Source organism: Peromyscus eremicus, chromosome 6 (assembly GCF_949786415.1).
Source record: "Peromyscus eremicus chromosome 6, PerEre_H2_v1, whole genome shotgun sequence".
Taxonomy (NCBI): domain Eukaryota; kingdom Metazoa; phylum Chordata; class Mammalia; order Rodentia; family Cricetidae; genus Peromyscus; species Peromyscus eremicus.
In genome coordinates, this window is record NC_081421.1 from 54,332,340 (window position 1) to 54,349,767 (window position 17,428).

A 17,428-nucleotide genomic window follows, 5' to 3' on the forward strand; every position below is an offset into this window, starting at 1 on the left:
TCATTAGTGTATTTTAATAAACTGTAAAGAAATCAGAACCAAGAAGAACTCAGACTTTCTACAGTAGAATGCATACAATCAATAAGCATTTTATGTCTCTTTTCCACTTAATAACACTATTTTAATTTTGTGTTTTACTGAATTAAAATACTTCCAGGCATATTTCAAGTTTAGGCTAATACTTAAGTTGAGGAAAACCTGTGAGCAGATTTGAAGAAAATTTATCAATTTGAATTCACTGTCCTGGCTGAGTTAGGTTTTCCTCAGTTGGTGCTGTGGAGCTCAGGCTTGCCCCTGCATCATCATCCATCCTGATGCTCACATATCTTTAATCTCAGCTGTTTGTTCCCCTTGACCTAACCTAGAAGATCTAGTAGGTCTACCATGTGTCTCTTCTCAAAGTTGTGTTTGTTTCTTTTCTTTTTCTCTTTCTTTCTTTTCTTTCTTTTTCTTTCTTTCTTTCTTTCTTTCTTTCTTTCTTTCTTTCTTTCTTTCTTTCTTTCTTCTTTTTCCTTTCTTTCTTCTTTCTTTCTTTCTTTCTTTCTTTCTTTCTTTCTTTCTTTCTTTCTTCTTTCTTTCTTATTTACTTTGTTCCATTATTCAAAGCATGGTTAGCTGGGAGGCGTCTAGATCCCTGGATCAGGTGAGGAACACAAGAGCATCCTCTCGGGGCCAACTCATCTTTTCTTGAAGTACACAGTGCTTAAAGATGCCCGGGAACTAACATCCTCGTCTCCGTTTTTAGGTCAATGTAATGAAGGCATCAGCCATCTTGGTTGATAGAGGTTTGGGTAGGGGAAGAAGGCAAGGGGAGGGGAGAAGTACTAGCACAGAGGTGAAGCTGCCAGGGAGGCAAAGCCTGTAGGCTGTGGGTGTGGGCTCAGAGGGTGGCAAGCAGCCAGGCTCCAGAGCAGATAGAGAGGATGGCTCAAACTGAAGGGCTGGCACTGGCTTTCTGGCAACATGGACGATACCTCATGTAAACTTTAGAGTGGGACCCTGGTCATCTGGGCCATGCCACGTCTCCTTAAGGTTGGCCCTGTTTAACACTGACTGGCTATTCCAGACCAGCTTGTATTATTCATGGTCAAAACAGTGCCTCCTTGTGTATTTTCTGTCATTGTGGTTAAGCAAAACATGATAAAGATAAAACCAGAAATGGAAAGAAAATCAAGTCCATTTCCTACCGGCACATGATCTCATTGACCATCATTAGCTCCCTCTGCCCATTCCTTCCTTCTGTCTACTCCTCAGCCTCCTGCTTCCTTTTTCCAAGTTACTCTCTCATCTCTCCACAGGGCTGTACAAACCCCGAATGTATCATCAACGAAAAGTTGCATTCGTACACCTTGTAGGGATCTGTTGTCAAAAAAGTCAGCCTCATGCTTGAAGAAGTGTCACCATGGAAACCTGACCCATTTCTGATAAATATGCTGAACTATTTTTATAGCCATGAAAAATATCACCTTCTCACATGTATGTCAGAGTTATGTTTTGTTCTTACATCCTGTGGTGGTTTGAATGAAAATGGCCCCCATAGGCTCATAGGGAGTGGCACTATTAGGAGGTGTGGCCTTGTAGGGGGAAGTGTGTCACTGGGGGTTGGGATGTGGGGTTTCAGAAGCTCAGGCCAGGCCCAGTGTCTCTCTCTCTCTTTCTATTGCCTACTGATCTGGATATAGAGCTCCTAGCTACCTTTCTGGTACCATGTCTGCCTGTGTGCTGCCAAGCTTCTCACCACGATAACAGACTAAGCCTCTGAACTATAAGCCAGCCCCAGTTAAATGTTTTCCTTATGAGAGTTGCTGTGGTCATGGAGTCACTTCATAGCAATCGAGACCCTAGCTAAGACACATCTAAATCTTAGGTTTCAAATCGAATCATCCCACACAATACTCACAGGTTCTATTATCAGTGGCGTGTTGTCCACGTTGCATGGATTATTCGGAAGCTCACTTTTGATGAACAAAAAGGTGAGAGCACTGAAGGAAAATACATTCCAGTGAGATTTACCAGGACACACACACACACACACACACACACACACACACACACACACACCCCACTTGCATCAAGCTGACTAGTTTTTAAGAGAAAACAAAACTTCAGTTGAGTCCTGATAATAGAATTACTTCTGCACACACCCTGTAGAGGGTCTTGCTGTCTCTTCAGAGCCCCATTTTCTTTGGTGTCCTTTAGTTAGCAGGGTAGAGAACAACCACATGAGATTTCCTCTAAATTGGATCTTTGTCCTGATTTCCCTGGTTTAGTCAATGGTCTCATCTTTTTTAATGATTCCAGCTTAACTTTGATATCATACTGTGTGAAATTAAAAGTGAACATGACCCTGATATATTCATCATCTATTATAATGATACACTCCAAAAAAATGGAACAATATCCTTAGTTGGACAACTGTAAGGGATGGCCACTTCTATATGACAGTGACATTGTGGCGAAGTACACTCTTTCTGGAGTATCATCTAAACCATAAGTACTTTACTTTTCCTTACTAGTACTGACCCCAGCTCCCCAAAATAGGAGCAACAACACTCAGGTGATGCCACGTGGAAAGCTGAATGATGGACTACTATGTAGCCACAGTAAGAATGGTCTCAAAGTTCTGATATGGAAAGAACCCCAGGATGTAGTTTTAAGAGATAAAAACATGTATGCTTATGTCTAGTAACATTTTCCCACTCTTACAGCACTGTCTACCTATGACCAGCGTCTCTATAGCAAATGCCTCACTTACTTTTGGTTGAACTATGCAAATGCATTAAGAAAATGGACAACTTTGAAATACTTTGGATATTCATTTAAAAATATTTTTAATGCATTTCCATGTTCAAAAGTTAAAATAGGAAGCTCTCAGAGTGTATTTTAGGTCTAAACAGGGTATCTGGGTTCAGAACAGTGAGCAATGTATGCTGATTTAGTCATCAAAATGTGTGTGTGTGTGTATATACATATCTATGTATCTATCTATCTATATATCTCCTAATTACAACCTGCGTGGTCTGTATAATGTTCTTTGTATGTACATTTTCAGGGATGACATTTGGTATTGAATAACCAATTGGTGTGTTCTTCCCTGGGGAACTGTCTGACTGAAGCTACTATCTTCCCTCCCTGATGTTTCACATCTTGGCTCTTCCTTTTAAAATGTTTCTAGCTGCACACACAACTCATACTCTGCTCTTCTTGGCCAGATGAAAGAAGAGCTGGAGGTAAACAACTCCCAGGCTGGTCCTCACTGGATCACCCGCTAGATTTCATAGTCCCAAGACTCAGCGCTGCATGGGCCAGACCATGTACCTCATTCCAGACAATTTCTTTTTCTAGAGACTTCAACAGAAGATTGGAATCACATGTTGTGTTATCTTAAGAGTTCTTAAAAAATGTGACAGTATAAGAATGACTGTATCAAACCTAATTACATGCATATGCATAAATAAGTTAAATGTGTATGCGAGTGTCTGCTTTTAATCTGTAAGGCTAATATTAGATGTTGCAATTACATTTTCTTTTAGAAATGAAAATCCTCAACTCTTGTGTAAACTCATATATTTTTCTAGTAACACAAAATGTTGGATACTAGAAAGCTACAGGCGTATTTTTTTTCCCTTAAAAAGAATAACACTGCAACCAGTGACTTAACCTCCATGAGACCTGGCTTTTCACCTGTGAACAGGTATTCTGTACTGTACCATAAGTACTATAGGCTAAGGGAAGGATGAAGCATCGGGAAACTTGGAATGAAACTGTTACAATTCCATAGCAACACATGCGTGGTGAAGAACTTGGGGCTGGAAAACACACTCAGGACTCTTCTGGCAGTCAGGCCTGGTACTGCATGCCTGTGATCCTCGAACTTGGGAGACCAACAGAAGAGGACCACAAATTCCAGGTCAGCCTGCACTCTGAGTTCTAGGGCAACATGAGCTACATAGCGAGACCTTGTCCCAAAACAAAATGATAGAATGGATTTTATGAGATTAAATACAGCACACATTGTGTATTGGAAAGGTGGAAATTAAAAGTGGCTACAGTTGTTAGTTAGAATCCCTGCCTTCAATATGTCATCTCACACAGATGGAACAGGAGGTACCTGTGGCGTTTTTTTGTAGGGCTGTCCAGCCTGGTCCCTAGTTAGACAAGAGGATGGCAGCCCTATGAAAGGCAAAACTGGAAACAAAGACCTGGACTTCCCAACAATGCAGAATAGTGACTGAGGTGGGGATGGGGGGAGGTGGGTGGGAGACAAACGCTCCAGAGAGAGAAGGTGAAAGGAGTCAGAAGGGGCAGATTCTTGGATAATCCACGACACATCATTTTATTTTTCTAATAGAAAAGGAAATCTGTCAGGAAGCTGAGGAGAGAAGATAGCAAGTTCAAAGCCATCCTGGACTACCTGGTGAGGCCTTACACAGGCAAGCAAGCAAGAAGCAAGCAAGCTAGCAAGCAAGAAGCAAGCAAACAAGCAAGAAGCAAGCAAACAAGCAAGCAAATCCTCTGCTGTTTAAAAGCCCTAGAGTGGCCTCAGTTGTATAAGCAAACTGTTATATGTTATACAGGGAAAATGTGAAACTAGCCATCATCTTACTCATCCTTTAAAGACTGGACTGTACAGAAGACCAAAATGATAGAAAGCACAGCAGCATTTGGGCTGGAGAGATGGTTCAGTGGGTAAAAGTGTGTGCTGTGCAAGAATGAGTGCCTGAGTTTGAGTCCTCAGACCTTACATGGAAGCAAACACATGCAAGGAGACAGTATGTATTCCTAATGCTCCCACAGAAAGATGGAAGACTGGGGCAGGAGAGTGCCTGGCATGCTGCAGGCCAGTTAGCCTGGTGTATGCAGCAGCCCTGAGGCCTCTCTCAAAAAAAAAAGATGGAAGTCTGAAGGGGTTAAAGGCTCCCACCTTCACAACTGAATTTAGGCTCCAATTCTCTGAGAAGGACAAACAGCTGTCTTTTCCAACAAGGCCCTTACATCCAGGGTCCAGGGAGAGAATAAACACAGAGGGTCTAAGTCAGCCTCACAGTATCTCAAGGACAAACCCAACAGACCCTTCTGAGTAACGTCCAAGCTTGTGCAGATGTGTCCAAAAACGATTAGACATATACTAATTAGACTTATACTAACCAATTAGATAACTGACCCTGAAACTCCCCTTAGCTGTACATAAGAAGATCTTGTGTGTCCCTCTAGAGGTCTTCATTATTTTGTACAGGTGAACGACCCCACATGCATGTGGTATAATAAACGCTCTTTGTTCCTACATACTATTTGAGTCTGGGGTCTTCCTTCAGCATTTCCTCGGATGTTACAAGCCAAGCACCAGTATCTGAGGTTGTCCTCTGACCTCCATCCATGTGCCATGACACCTGTGCACCCAAATTCATACATGAATATGTGTGTGGGCACACACACACAGACACCCCCCCCCCACACACACACAGGCAGCACACAGATACACACAGGCACATATATCCACACAGACAGAGAGACACACATGCATACATACACACACACAGAAAACAAAGCCACATCTGTAATCAATAGAACCATATTTCATTTTTTTTCACACTACCAAGAGCTCTAAATTCATTCATCAATGCCCTTCAAAATGAACCAATTAAAGCTATTCAGTTAAACTAATTAAATAAAATATTCCTGCAGTTCCACCCAGGAGAGCAGTACAGATGGGGCCTGACTGCCTCGTAGGAAGAGATCCCTGCATTCCCTGGCTGCGGATCCAGTTCTTAACAGAGCTGCAAAATTCCTTCAGTGCACCACCTAATTTAACATTGATTGAGCCACCAACAAATGTCCCAAGGGGCAACTATGTGTGAATGTGATAGTACAGGCATTTGGGTCCTAAGTGTCCCCAAAAGGCTGTGCTAAAGGTTTTTGGTGACTGATCTACTTGCTATGGGGAAGCAATCAGCCTTTAAGAGGCGGGGCTTAACTAGAAGTTGGGTGGTTAGAGGCATGCCTTCAATGGGGCTTATTGGGGTTCTCTGTCTTTCTCTTCTGTTCCCTGTGGTAGATGGCTTTGCTCCTCCACATTCTTTGATCACCCTGTACAGCTTCCGCATAGGGCTGATTTATCATAATCTTTCCATGTGGAGCCAAAACCATGTGTCTAGATATACAAAGCTTTTCAAACATTTATTTTTCAAATTATCTTCAAGATTGCCACTGGCATTACCCCCTCTTTCCAGATAAAGAAACCAAGGACTTGGAGAAAAGATCTGTCCAAGGTCATATGGGTAGAAATGGCAGCATGTGAGGAACTGATTTGTAATTTTAGGGAAAATTTTGTTTTTCTAAAGAAGAAATTTGGAGTGTGCTTAATGTACTGGATAGACCAACCTTAAATTATTACCATTAAGTTAAAACTAGACTTGCTAAATTAGAATTTTACAATGTGCAGAAATTATCTTAGAACTACTGTAAGCTAGAATTCCACGTGAACCGTAGAAGACCCATAAAACTGCCTCTAGCCAAATGTGTCAAGAATTTACAGTTTTAGAATAAGCTTTGCTATTCGCCCCCAATTGCCTAGGGACTACCCTCTAAGGCAACATTTCAATGACAAAGAGATTGTTCCGGAATGTGGTTGGGGAAAAACACCATTACTGGAGGAAGGGAAATATACTGTTCTTTCCCTGAAGACTAAAAAAGTACTAAAATCTTTGTAGGCGATGCTATTTGTTATGTGCAGCACTGACAGTGGATATAAATGGAACCCAGAGAGAATAGGTGACTGAATTTAAGGTGACCTAATTCTTGCTTGAGTTTTATTGGCGACACGCCACTGTGTAAAGATTCAAAGTCATTTTCATCCCCATTGATATAGTACATACAAGTAGAGGGACAGACATGGACACCTAGGTATTAAAAGAGAATGTGAGAGGTGAGAAATTGGTGACTGGGTTAAAAAGAATGAATGGGAGAACAGGGCGATGGAAGCTGGAATTAGTGCTCAGCAAAGTTCTCATTACCTGTAGTCAGCCATGACATGCTAAACTCAAGGCATCCACATTCCTACACTGTAACTTGTGCACTGCCCTCCACAGCATGATGCTGTCTCCTTGTCTGAGGCCAGAGGCATGCATTAGCATCCCTGTGCCAAATTAGCCACCCTAAAGAAGGACCCAGCACTTAGCCCTTCGCAGTCCTCTGGGTCAAATCCGCTGTAGTGATTTGCAGTCCTGGATTCAGCTAACCTGGACATGAAACACAAGAGTGGCGAAGCAAGCTAGCAGATCCCATACGCCAAAGAGGACCCGTTAAGTGTCGCCTTCCAGTGAAAAGGCGGACGTTCTCAGCTTTAAAAGAAAAAAAATGACCACACTGAAGGTTCTGAGATCTATAATAACAAAGCTAACCCATAAAGTTGTAAGGAAAAGATATTTCTGCTACCTTTTCTGTCATGCTGAAACTATAGAAGTACAGCCTTGGTGCTTGGTTAAAAAGGAAAAAGCGTGAAGTCATAATGTTTGATACTCCCTGTGTTTCAGGCATGCTCTGAGGATAGCGCATCCCCCCTTGGATGAGGAATACTGTCCTAAATAGACTCAGCGACCATTCCAGGGGCATAGAGGGAACCAGCAGAGCATTGACTTGGATAGTATGCTTTTGTAAGGCAAAATAATTTAATACATTCTGGTTCGCCTTCATGAGCAATGTACTGTGATTCTCTATCTAGCACAGATACTGGAGTTGAACTTCAGAGCAGTTAGGTGATGTTTCCCAGTTTCTTGGAGCTTCTGAGAATTAAAACTGGAGTTCCTGACCCCCTCATTTGTTATTTCTTGTTCTGGAAATAAGCCCTGTTGTTGAAAATGAAGAATCAGGAAACTTACACAAATTTTATGAAATGTAGGTTTAAAAAAAAAATGCAAGGACATCAAAAGCTTTAGGAAGCAGGGCTGGAGAGGTGGCTCAGTGGTTAAGAGCACTGGTTGCTCTTCCAGAGGACCCGGGTTTGACTCCCAGCATCTACATGTCAGCTCACAATCATCTGTGACTGTAGTTTCAGGAAATCTGACACTTTTTTTCTGATTTACTCAGGCACCAGGCACACACATGATGCACATACATGAAGGTAGAACATTCATACACATAAATAAAATAAATATAAAACAAGTCTTTAGAAAGCACTCTGAATGCCTAAAAGAACTGATGTCTAATAATGGCTGCAGACCTTACTACTGACAGCCCAGCTCCAAAGTAATTCAGCATGGGGTGTGGCACTTCTTCTGCATCCATTCCAAACCAGCCAAACCTGGAAATTCAGAAGAAAATCAAATCAGATACTGATAAAATGTTTTAGAGTAATGCTTAAGAGAATAGAATAGGGGCTGGACTCGAGTTGAAATCTTGGCTCTTTCATGCACTGTCTAGCTTTGGATAAGTTACTTTTTGACACTGTGCCTCCAATTTCCATATTAAAGTGGAAAAAATAATGGCTGAGGCATGGTGGTACATTCCTGTAACCCCCAGAGGTAAGACAATAGCTCAAGGCCAGTCTGGGCTACAGCACTCAGGAGGCAGAAACAGGCAGATCTCTGAGTTTTGAGCCAGTCTGGTCTACACACTGATTTCCAAACAAGCCAGGGCTACATAGTGAGAAAACTATGTGAAAAAACAAAACAAAACAACAAAAACCAAGCAAATCAAAACCAAACCAAACCAAAAAACTACCACGGGAAAGTGTGTGTGATTGCATGTGTGTGTGAATGTGTATGTGTATGTGCCTGTACACACACATGTATCTTAATGCTGGGAGTCAAACCCAAGGCCCTGCACATGCTAGACAGTGCTCTAACTCTAAGCTACATCTCAAGCCCTTCTATAATATTTGAAGTATTTAAAATGACTTCTTGGTGAAAAATTCCTGTTCTTTGACATTAACTTACATTCTTTTCATCATGGTTTGACTTTGTCACAATCATTATCATTCATTGTGAACAGCCATCCAGGGGTAAGAGAGTGAGGCAACCAGAAAAAGCATTGTATTAAAACATATAAAACTCCGGGGTGGGGGAGCAAAAGAAGGATGCGTATACTGTAAGTTAGTGGATTGATTTGCCTTGCTGTTTTGGGGGTAGTTACAATGTTTTTGAGTATAGGAGGGGCCTTAAAGTGAGGCAAGAATAATGTTCTCTGTTCTCATGTCCCCTCATGTGAGAAGCACATGTGATACTAACCATGAGCATCACACACTGTTCATGCAACGTCCATGATAGTATCGTGTTCCCACCCAGGCCACTGTGTGAAGCGGGGGAGCCTCTGCAAATGTAGCTAGTACCACTGGGACACACAAGGTTCAAATTTGTCATTTTAGTTAGCTTAAGTTTCCATACAAAGGCCGCCTGAGGCTTGTGACAAACCTTTTGGATAGCTAGGGTCGAAAAAGTTCTTCTTATAGAGCCAGAGTGTTTTAGTTGTGCCTGTCTCCCTTCTTTCCGCCACTGTACTGCAAAAGCAGTCACAGACAATAATACCTAAATGATTGGATATGGCTACATCTCAATAAATCTTTACAAAAGGCTGGGGAGATGGAGCCATAGGTTGTTGCTCTATTCTGAGGAAGAACATCTACTTTAGAATTGGTCCCTGGCTAGAACATGACCTTCAGCATCTCAGCCTCTTTGGGTGTCAGCTCTCTTACTGTGCTTACCTCATACAATTCTAAAAGTCAGTTGAGAATGATACACCTTAACATGTCTGTCAAACCACCCTGCAGTAGAAAGGGAAAGCAGACATCAGCTGACTTCCTCTCTCCCTACTTGTGTCCCAGATACAGCTCCTTACTTTTTGTTTTGATTTCCTTTTCTATGTCTTCATCAACTATCTAGGTCATTTACAAAGAGCTTCAACATAACAGTTAGACATGGCTATGTGTACCAGCCATACTTTGAGATGAAGAATCAAGTTGTTTCTCTTGGTATGGCTAAACCCCAGTTTAGATTGAATGCAGGGTGCAGGAATCTTAGCTGAGATCATTTGAATTGTGTTACCTTGAGCTTGCCCAGCCAGTTAGGGTATTAAATGATCCCCAGATGAGGATTCCAAGACCTAAACCGATGGTTTTGATAATTGGGACAACAGCAATGTTCCCTGTAGATACAATACATAGGGAAAAAAATGGGTTAGTTCCAGTACAACAGATACATTTCTAAGTTAAATTAGTGGGTTTTTTTTTTTTTTTTTTTTTTTTTTTTGTGTGTGTGTGTGTGTGTGTGTGTGTTTTCCTAACTTCAACTTCTGCCCTAACTCAACTTCAGGATGTGGTCTGCACTCCCTGGCTGTTTTTCCAGAGTCTCACCAACATTACCTTATGCTCTTGAGGGTCACTCAGGGCCAATCCATGATAGTGTTGAATGTTGACATTAGCATGGTTGTTACTGAGACAAGTTCTTGCCATGTTGAAGAAGCTAGCTCCCACTCTTGGCTCACGAGATCCCACCCTCCCTGGTATCTGGGACTGTGGCTGCTCCACCATACCCAGCTCATTGCCGCTCTTTATAAAACAGACTACTTTCTCTGCATCCTGACTCCATCCTGCAGTTTCCTCTTGAAGGTTTCTTCTTTAGATTTGTGAGTCCCCTTTGTGTCCTGCTTTCAGCTGTTGATCAGGGACCCGTGTGCTCTGTGATGCAGCTGTAGTCTAGTACAACTTGAGTTTTAGAGTTATTCTATGAACTGCTGAAGCAATTTTGCACGTAGATGTCCTCCACTGTGGAAGTGTTAGAGGCTTTCGAGTCATATGGTACCCTGCTCCACTTATTTTCCCTTTTGGAAAGTTCTCCTGGTCTCGAGGTGTTGATGTCTCCTCTTTAACCACTTGCAATGAAGTCCTTATATCTCCCTCTTCTCTCTCCTCTGTGCCCCAGACCAGCTGGTTGTTATAATCTGTAACGTGGTGATGTTTCTCAAGTTTGGTTGCCTACTTCTCCACGTTGACCATAGTGGAAACTGCTTGAGGGACAAATGTTCTGGTATCTATAATGATCTGCACAATGGACCTGGTGTGGTAGCCCATGCCTTTAATCCCAGGACCTCTGTGAGTTAAAGGCCAGTCTGATCTACATAGATAGCTCCAGGTCAGCCAAGGCCACATAATGATAGCCCATCTCACAAATATAAATGCATACATTTTTAAAAATTATTTAACTAAAATAAAATTTCAAAAATTAAAAAAAATGCTCACATTAGCAGTGCACCTATTAAAATTGGAGTGATACACATAAGATTATCATGGACCCTGCACAAGGAGGACATACAAATTCAAGAAGCATTTCATATTTTACACCAGCCTTGACCAAAAAAAAAAAATCTGCAGGTTGACAAAAGAGAGATGTGTCTCATCTGCAATTCTACTGGGAACAGAGGCAGGAGGACTCAGAGTTCTAGGCCAGCCTGGGCTGCATATAGTGCAACTCTGCCTCCAAAAGCCTAGAGGAAATGAGTGAACGCTGTTCATTCTCCCAATTTCACACAGTAAAAAAATCACAGAGTCACATACATGTGAGGTATGGTAATGTAAATTCTAGTGGAAATGTAAAATTATACTTACTTTGATCTCAGCTTAATAAATCTTATTAAAATCTCATGGGGGTGGCACTATTAGGAGGTGTGGCTTTGTTGAAGTGGGTATGGCCCTGTTGGAGGAAGGGTATCACTGTGGGGGTGGGCTTTGAGGTTTCCTATGTTCAGGCTACCTCCCAATGTCTCAGTCGACTTCCTGTTGCCTGCAAGATGTAGGACTCTCAGCTATTCCTCCAGTCTGCCTGCATGCTGCCATGCTCCCCACCATGATGATAATGGACTGAACTTCTGAAACTGTAAGCGAGCCACTGCAATTAAAGGTTTTTTTTTTTTTTTTTAATTAGAGTTGCCATGGTCGTGGTGTCCCTTCACAGTAATAAAAACCCCAAGACAGTCCTTCAAAGACTCAAATGGGTAACAAGTAGGATTTTAACATTTTCAATTTTATTTGCTTCTAACAAATTTATCTCTTAAAGATTTTTAGTAATTTTCTTTGTTAAAATACAAAAAGATGAACTTTCCAGAGGGAGTTCATATAAAAAAGAGAACTGTTTCTGATTAGTTAACTGGAAATATTAAATTCTACTATAGAGTTTAAGGAATTGATAAAGCAGCAAGGACATTTTTTATTGTCTGTTTTCTTTGTTAAATGTTACTCAAAATGATTACATGCCTCTACTTGACAGCTTTTAAGGATAAGGTTTAAAAATGGTGTTAACAAAGAATTACTCTTTATTAAAACATGTTCTGATAAACATGCCTTAGAAAGGTCAAATGCATAAGATGGCATCTGAGTTATACTTTAAAAGGATCAAATTTATTTACTATAATAGTTTTCTAACAGGAACTTATGCTGTGGGATAATGCTTTTGTACACTGGTTTAATAAAACATTCATTGGCCAGTAGCCAGGCAGGAAGTATAGGCAGGATAAGCAGACAAGGAGAATTCTGGGAGGAGGAAGGCTGAGTCAGGACCCCAGCCTGCTGTCCAGGGAGCAGCATGTAATGGCACACAGGTAAAGTCACGTGGCAACATATAGATTAACAGAAATGGGCTGAGTTTAAATGTAAGAGCTAGTCAGTAGTTAGCCTGAGCTAGTGGCTGAGCAGTTTTAATTAATATAAGCCTCCGTGTGTTTACTTGGGACTGGCGGGTAAGAGAGATTTGTCCTGATTGCGGGCCAGGCAGGACACAAGAGAACTCTGACTATAAACTTACAACATTTAAAGGGGAAAAAAATCAGGAAATTTCCAGGAATATCTGAAAGGGAAACAATACACAGCCCATGTTATCTGCATTTAATGACTGAGTCACTGTGCCTTTTCTCCTGGTTGTGAGTATGACCACTGTATTAGGTGACTACACACATTACCTGTTGCCCAAATGAAGCCACCGAGCATCGCAAAAGGCCAGAATTTAGGGCAGCGTAGTACCAAGTTGACCACTAAGGCGACCAGCCAAATGGCAGCACAGAGCACCCACTGAAGGAACATCCCTGGAAATAAGACAACCTGGCATTACTTGGCAGAAAGATTTGAGTATATGCATGTTTAGGAATATCTGTAAGATGTTCTTAGAAGAACAGCCACAAATTAGGAAATGTCCCCACAGTGGGCATGTGGCACATTTATTCTTACAACTACTCTATGTCATAATCGACCCCATCTCAGATGCCAAGAAGGCAAATTTGAGCTTAAGTAACTTGGCCCCAAAGCTGGTAGGGACATTTTTAACTGGACTCTAAACCCTGGATGCTTGACTCCAAAAGTCCACAGTGTGTTCCTGCTTAACATCCTATTTCACCTGCTGACAAATCAAGAAATTTCTGTCAAAGAATTTTGAGAAGACGGACGCTGTGTTTTCACTAGGATGCCAGTGTCATGGCCACTGCCAAAACATCTGTTGAGACCTTCCAAACTGTGCAGCAGTAACTTAAATCTCGGGATACAAGTGGCCATTTGTGGCTCACACTGCTGGAGTTTAATTTCTGTGATAAGACAGATTTTTACAAGCCTGAGATTCAGCCTTCCAGGCCAGGGCTCCTCTGCTTCTTATAAGATGCTGCTGGCCACTTACCCGAGGATGAACATGGCAGTGGCCATTCAAGGCTCCCGTACCATCAAGGCTTGGGGACTGAAAAGATCAAGGCTTAGGGGTTCAAAACCCACACTGAACGAAGTGCCAAGGAAGCTGCAACACCACGCTGCCACTTTTGATTCCACTTTTTTGTAGGACTTTTGTCTCTTTCTGTTCATTCTTACAACAGAGTAGAGGTAAAAAAAAAAAAAAAGTCTACTAACCTCCAAAACAACAAAACAGTATTGGAGAGGAAGAAAATCTTTGTGCTACAAGTGTGAAATTGGAAACAAAAAGCTGGTGAAACTTGCTTGGTTGGGGGAAACTCAGACCAGAGCACTCTAATATGTGCAGAGGCCTTGGTTTCAGTTTTCAGAAACACACACACACACACACACACACACACACACACACACACACACACACACACGGGACACGTGTTCAGGATCACAAACCCCGAAGCTAGGCCAGCTGCCCCTTCTGGTTATTTTTCTACTAGTTTCTATGCTTGTCAAGCTCCAGCCAAGGGGGACAGATTTGTAACCCTGCTGTCTAAGGAGTATGAAGACTAAGGAACCAGGGAGATTTAACTATAACTGGCCTAGCGTGGTGGTACACACCTTTAATCCCAGCATTCGGGAGGCAGATCTCTGAGTTCGAGGCCAGCCTTGTCTACAAAGAGAGTTCCAGGATAGCCAGGGCTATGTAGAGAAACCCAATCTCCAAAAACCAAAATAAATAAACAAACAACACACAAAAATAACTGGGAAGTTACCTCCCAAGAGGTGCTCACTGAGTAAGTTCACTGAGAAATCCATTCTGGCTTCCAAAGGGAGATCAGAGAGCAAGGGTCTTCCAAAGGCAAAAGCAACTCTTGCTTCCCTTCACTAACCATCGGCTTGTACTGTTTTGCTGCACGATGACATACGTACGTGTTTCTAAAAATTACAGCACTGTGCAAAAACACGCATTGAAAACCTCAAAACAGAACCAAATCTGGTTTGGGGATGACATGGAAAGACTGCACCAGCAATGTATTAAAAAACAGTTTGAACTAACGAGATGTCTAAGTACAGTAACAACGCACTCCACACAGCCCCTTAGTTTAGAAGGACTGGAGGTTTGTGAGGAGGGAGCACCGTGAAGAGCGAAGCCTGTGGACCACTGCAGGGCTGCCGGAATGGGGGTCTGACTTCAGATGTGGGGGATCATGTGTGGTGAACTGAGAAAGCCCAGTGCACAGTTTTGTGGCAAAGAATGTGTGTCTGTGAGTGCACAGGTGGTAACTTAGGAAACCTGATGCACAGCTTTGTGTCGAGAAGTGTGTAGGTTTTAGTACTGCCTCGTGTCTTTCTTTAATGGGGAGCAGCTTTCTGTGTTAGCCCTTCATGGTTAGTTAGAGAAGAACTTGTTCACTAGTCAACAGGTGTGTATGGTGTTCAGATTGGTCTCTCATGTATCAGCTGTGTTGAAAATTGGTTTTCGAATGAATGCTGAGAGCGGAACTGGCCATAATGTACCGATTTTATAAACACAGAGTCACGGCCAAGAAGCTTTTCCAGTGGTACCCACCTTGCTTTTTCATCGAGTGCAATCTGGCCTCCCTGTCCTGACTCACTCTTGGTGTACTGCAACGGGCACTGGGAGATGATTTATGTGAGTTCTATTACTAGATCCCATAATCAATAAAACAATTTTTTAGCTGTTATTTTTAAAAGATAAAACAAAAACAAACAAGTAGCCAAGACACTTAAAAGCAAGTTTAGGTTAAAAACAAACAATTACCATCACCCGTGTCATATTTTTTAAGTGGTACAAAGTTGGAGCCAAACAAGACAATTGCTACAGCAGAGGAGAGGTAGCCCGTGGTGAAATCTGTTCCGTTATTGCTCATGGTTGCAGGGGTGGCAGGACTGTCTTACTTTTGGTCTGTGTTTTTCAAGAGTTTCTGAAACAAAAGAAATAAAATGAAGGTGAGAAGCTGTGAACCTGTGAACCAGTTGTGATCAGGACACGAAGTCCACTGATCAAAAGCAGCTCAGGCTCCTTTTTTGCGGTTAGTCAGGTCATGATGCAAAAATCTATCATTTTTTACAGGATGCTCACAATTCATGTGTTTCATTTGTTCTACCAATAATTTTTTATTGCTAACTTATAATAAAATAAACCAAGTGTTGTTGTTTTTTTTTTTTCCTTCAGAGTTTGAAAATCTAACATTTTACAAGATCTGGATCCAATTTTTCTATATTACAAAGATGGTTTCTCTGTAAAGCAGACTGGCATGGTGAACAAATTTCTGGGCTTGGACTCTATTTAACGGGTTGTTGTGTCAATCAATTCAAAAGCACCCGAGAAGACTTTCAGAACAATGAAGTGCTTTGTAAGCAAAAGCGTTTGCTGTGTTCCAGACCCGAGCCTAAGGGCACATGCAGGTTGTATGGCCCACCGCAGATTCAGAATCTTATCTTTTCATTAGTATACCTAGAGTAAGCAGTAAGTCCGTAGCCAAAGAGTCTTGTCTGAGGTACAGCTCAGTGGTAGAGCATGTGCTTAAATATTCACGGGGCCCTGGGTTCAGTCTTTAGCACGGTGCACACACACAGGCATGCTGTATACATGTATAAAGAAACAAATAATCTAATTATTAATATTTTTAAGTCAAAGCAGAAGAAAATGCTTCATGAATCTTGCGGAGTCTGAGCAGCAATGAGCTGTATAAGAGCGGCCTGCGGAACAGCGTGAGGCAGCTGGTTAGGTATCCCAGCTGTACAGTCTGGGAGCACCAAGCCACCTACAGATAACCAGGTTTTCAATAAAATTAATCAGCTCAGGAAAAGGAAAAAAAAATCAGGTCTTCAGCCAAATTATGTTTCAAGTACTTAGTCACCACCCATGTCTAGCAGCCACCATTCTGGACACTGCAGATTCTAGGGTTTTCCATCACTGCAAAAATTTCTATCAGATGTCATTGCTACATACAAGTTCTGGTTCCCCAGTGAAGAGAAGTGACAGATGGCTGGGGGAGGTGGCTCAGTGGGTAAGGTGCTTGTGACGTGAGTTCAGATCCTCAGCACCCACTTAAAAGCTGGAGAAAAGCATGTGACGGCAACTTCAAGGCTGGGTGGGGAGGGAGCAGAGACAGTAGGGTCACAGGGGCTCAGTGGCCAGCCAGTCTAGCTTAAATGCTCAGTTTCAGATTCTGTGAGAGACTCTGTCTCAAAAAGTTAAGTGGAAGGGCTGGAAAGATGGCCCGGCAGTCAAAAAATCACTCGCTACTCTTCCGGACACCTAAGCTTTTGGTTCCCAGTACCAAAGTTGGACGACTCAACCATCTGTAAGTCCAGCTCCAGAGGAACCAACTCCCTCATTTGGCCTCTACAGGCATCTGCACACACGTATACTCACAGCCACAAACAAACATCCATAAATAAAAACAAAAATAAATCTTTAAAAAAATACTGCTTGCTTTGGCATCACAAATACTAAAGCTAAAAAAAGATACAGGGAGGGGGCTGGAGAGATGGCTCAGTGGTTAAGAGCACATGCTGTCCTTCCAGAGGACCCAGGTTCGATTCCCAGCACCCACATGGCAGCTCACAACTGTCTGTCACTCCAGTGCCAGGGGACCTGACAGCCTCACATAAACATATATGCAGGCAAAACACCAACGCATATAAAATAAAAATAAATTTTTAAAAAAAGATACAGGGAAAATTAAACTGGTCCCTGCAGCAAGGATGACAGACAAATTTCATGGAGCATTTCATATTTTATAGAGTTTT

General features: G+C 42.0%; 1 protein-coding gene and 1 non-coding gene across 3 annotated transcripts in view; one reads left to right on the top strand and one right to left on the bottom strand.

Annotated features, from left to right (window-relative positions):
* Tmem144 (transmembrane protein 144) overlaps positions 1–17,428 on the bottom strand; it is a 44,111-nt gene that overhangs the window by 15,246 nt on the left and 11,437 nt on the right. For both annotated transcript variants that reach the window (XM_059265519.1, XM_059265520.1), the window contains exons 2-6: positions 15,432–15,594; positions 12,943–13,065; positions 10,038–10,137; positions 8,219–8,299; positions 1,901–1,982 (exon numbers count right to left, since the gene is read on the bottom strand). In XM_059265519.1, coding sequence (XP_059121502.1) covers positions 1,901–1,982; positions 8,219–8,299; positions 10,038–10,137; positions 12,943–13,065; positions 15,432–15,540 — 495 coding nt within the window. In that variant the 5' untranslated portion in view covers positions 15,541–15,594. The remainder of the gene's footprint in view (positions 1–1,900; positions 1,983–8,218; positions 8,300–10,037; positions 10,138–12,942; positions 13,066–15,431; positions 15,595–17,428) is intronic.
* Positions 11,225–11,329, top strand: LOC131913897 (U6 spliceosomal RNA). Its single transcript, XR_009379974.1, has one exon. It is a non-coding gene; the product is annotated as a U6 spliceosomal RNA (small nuclear RNA).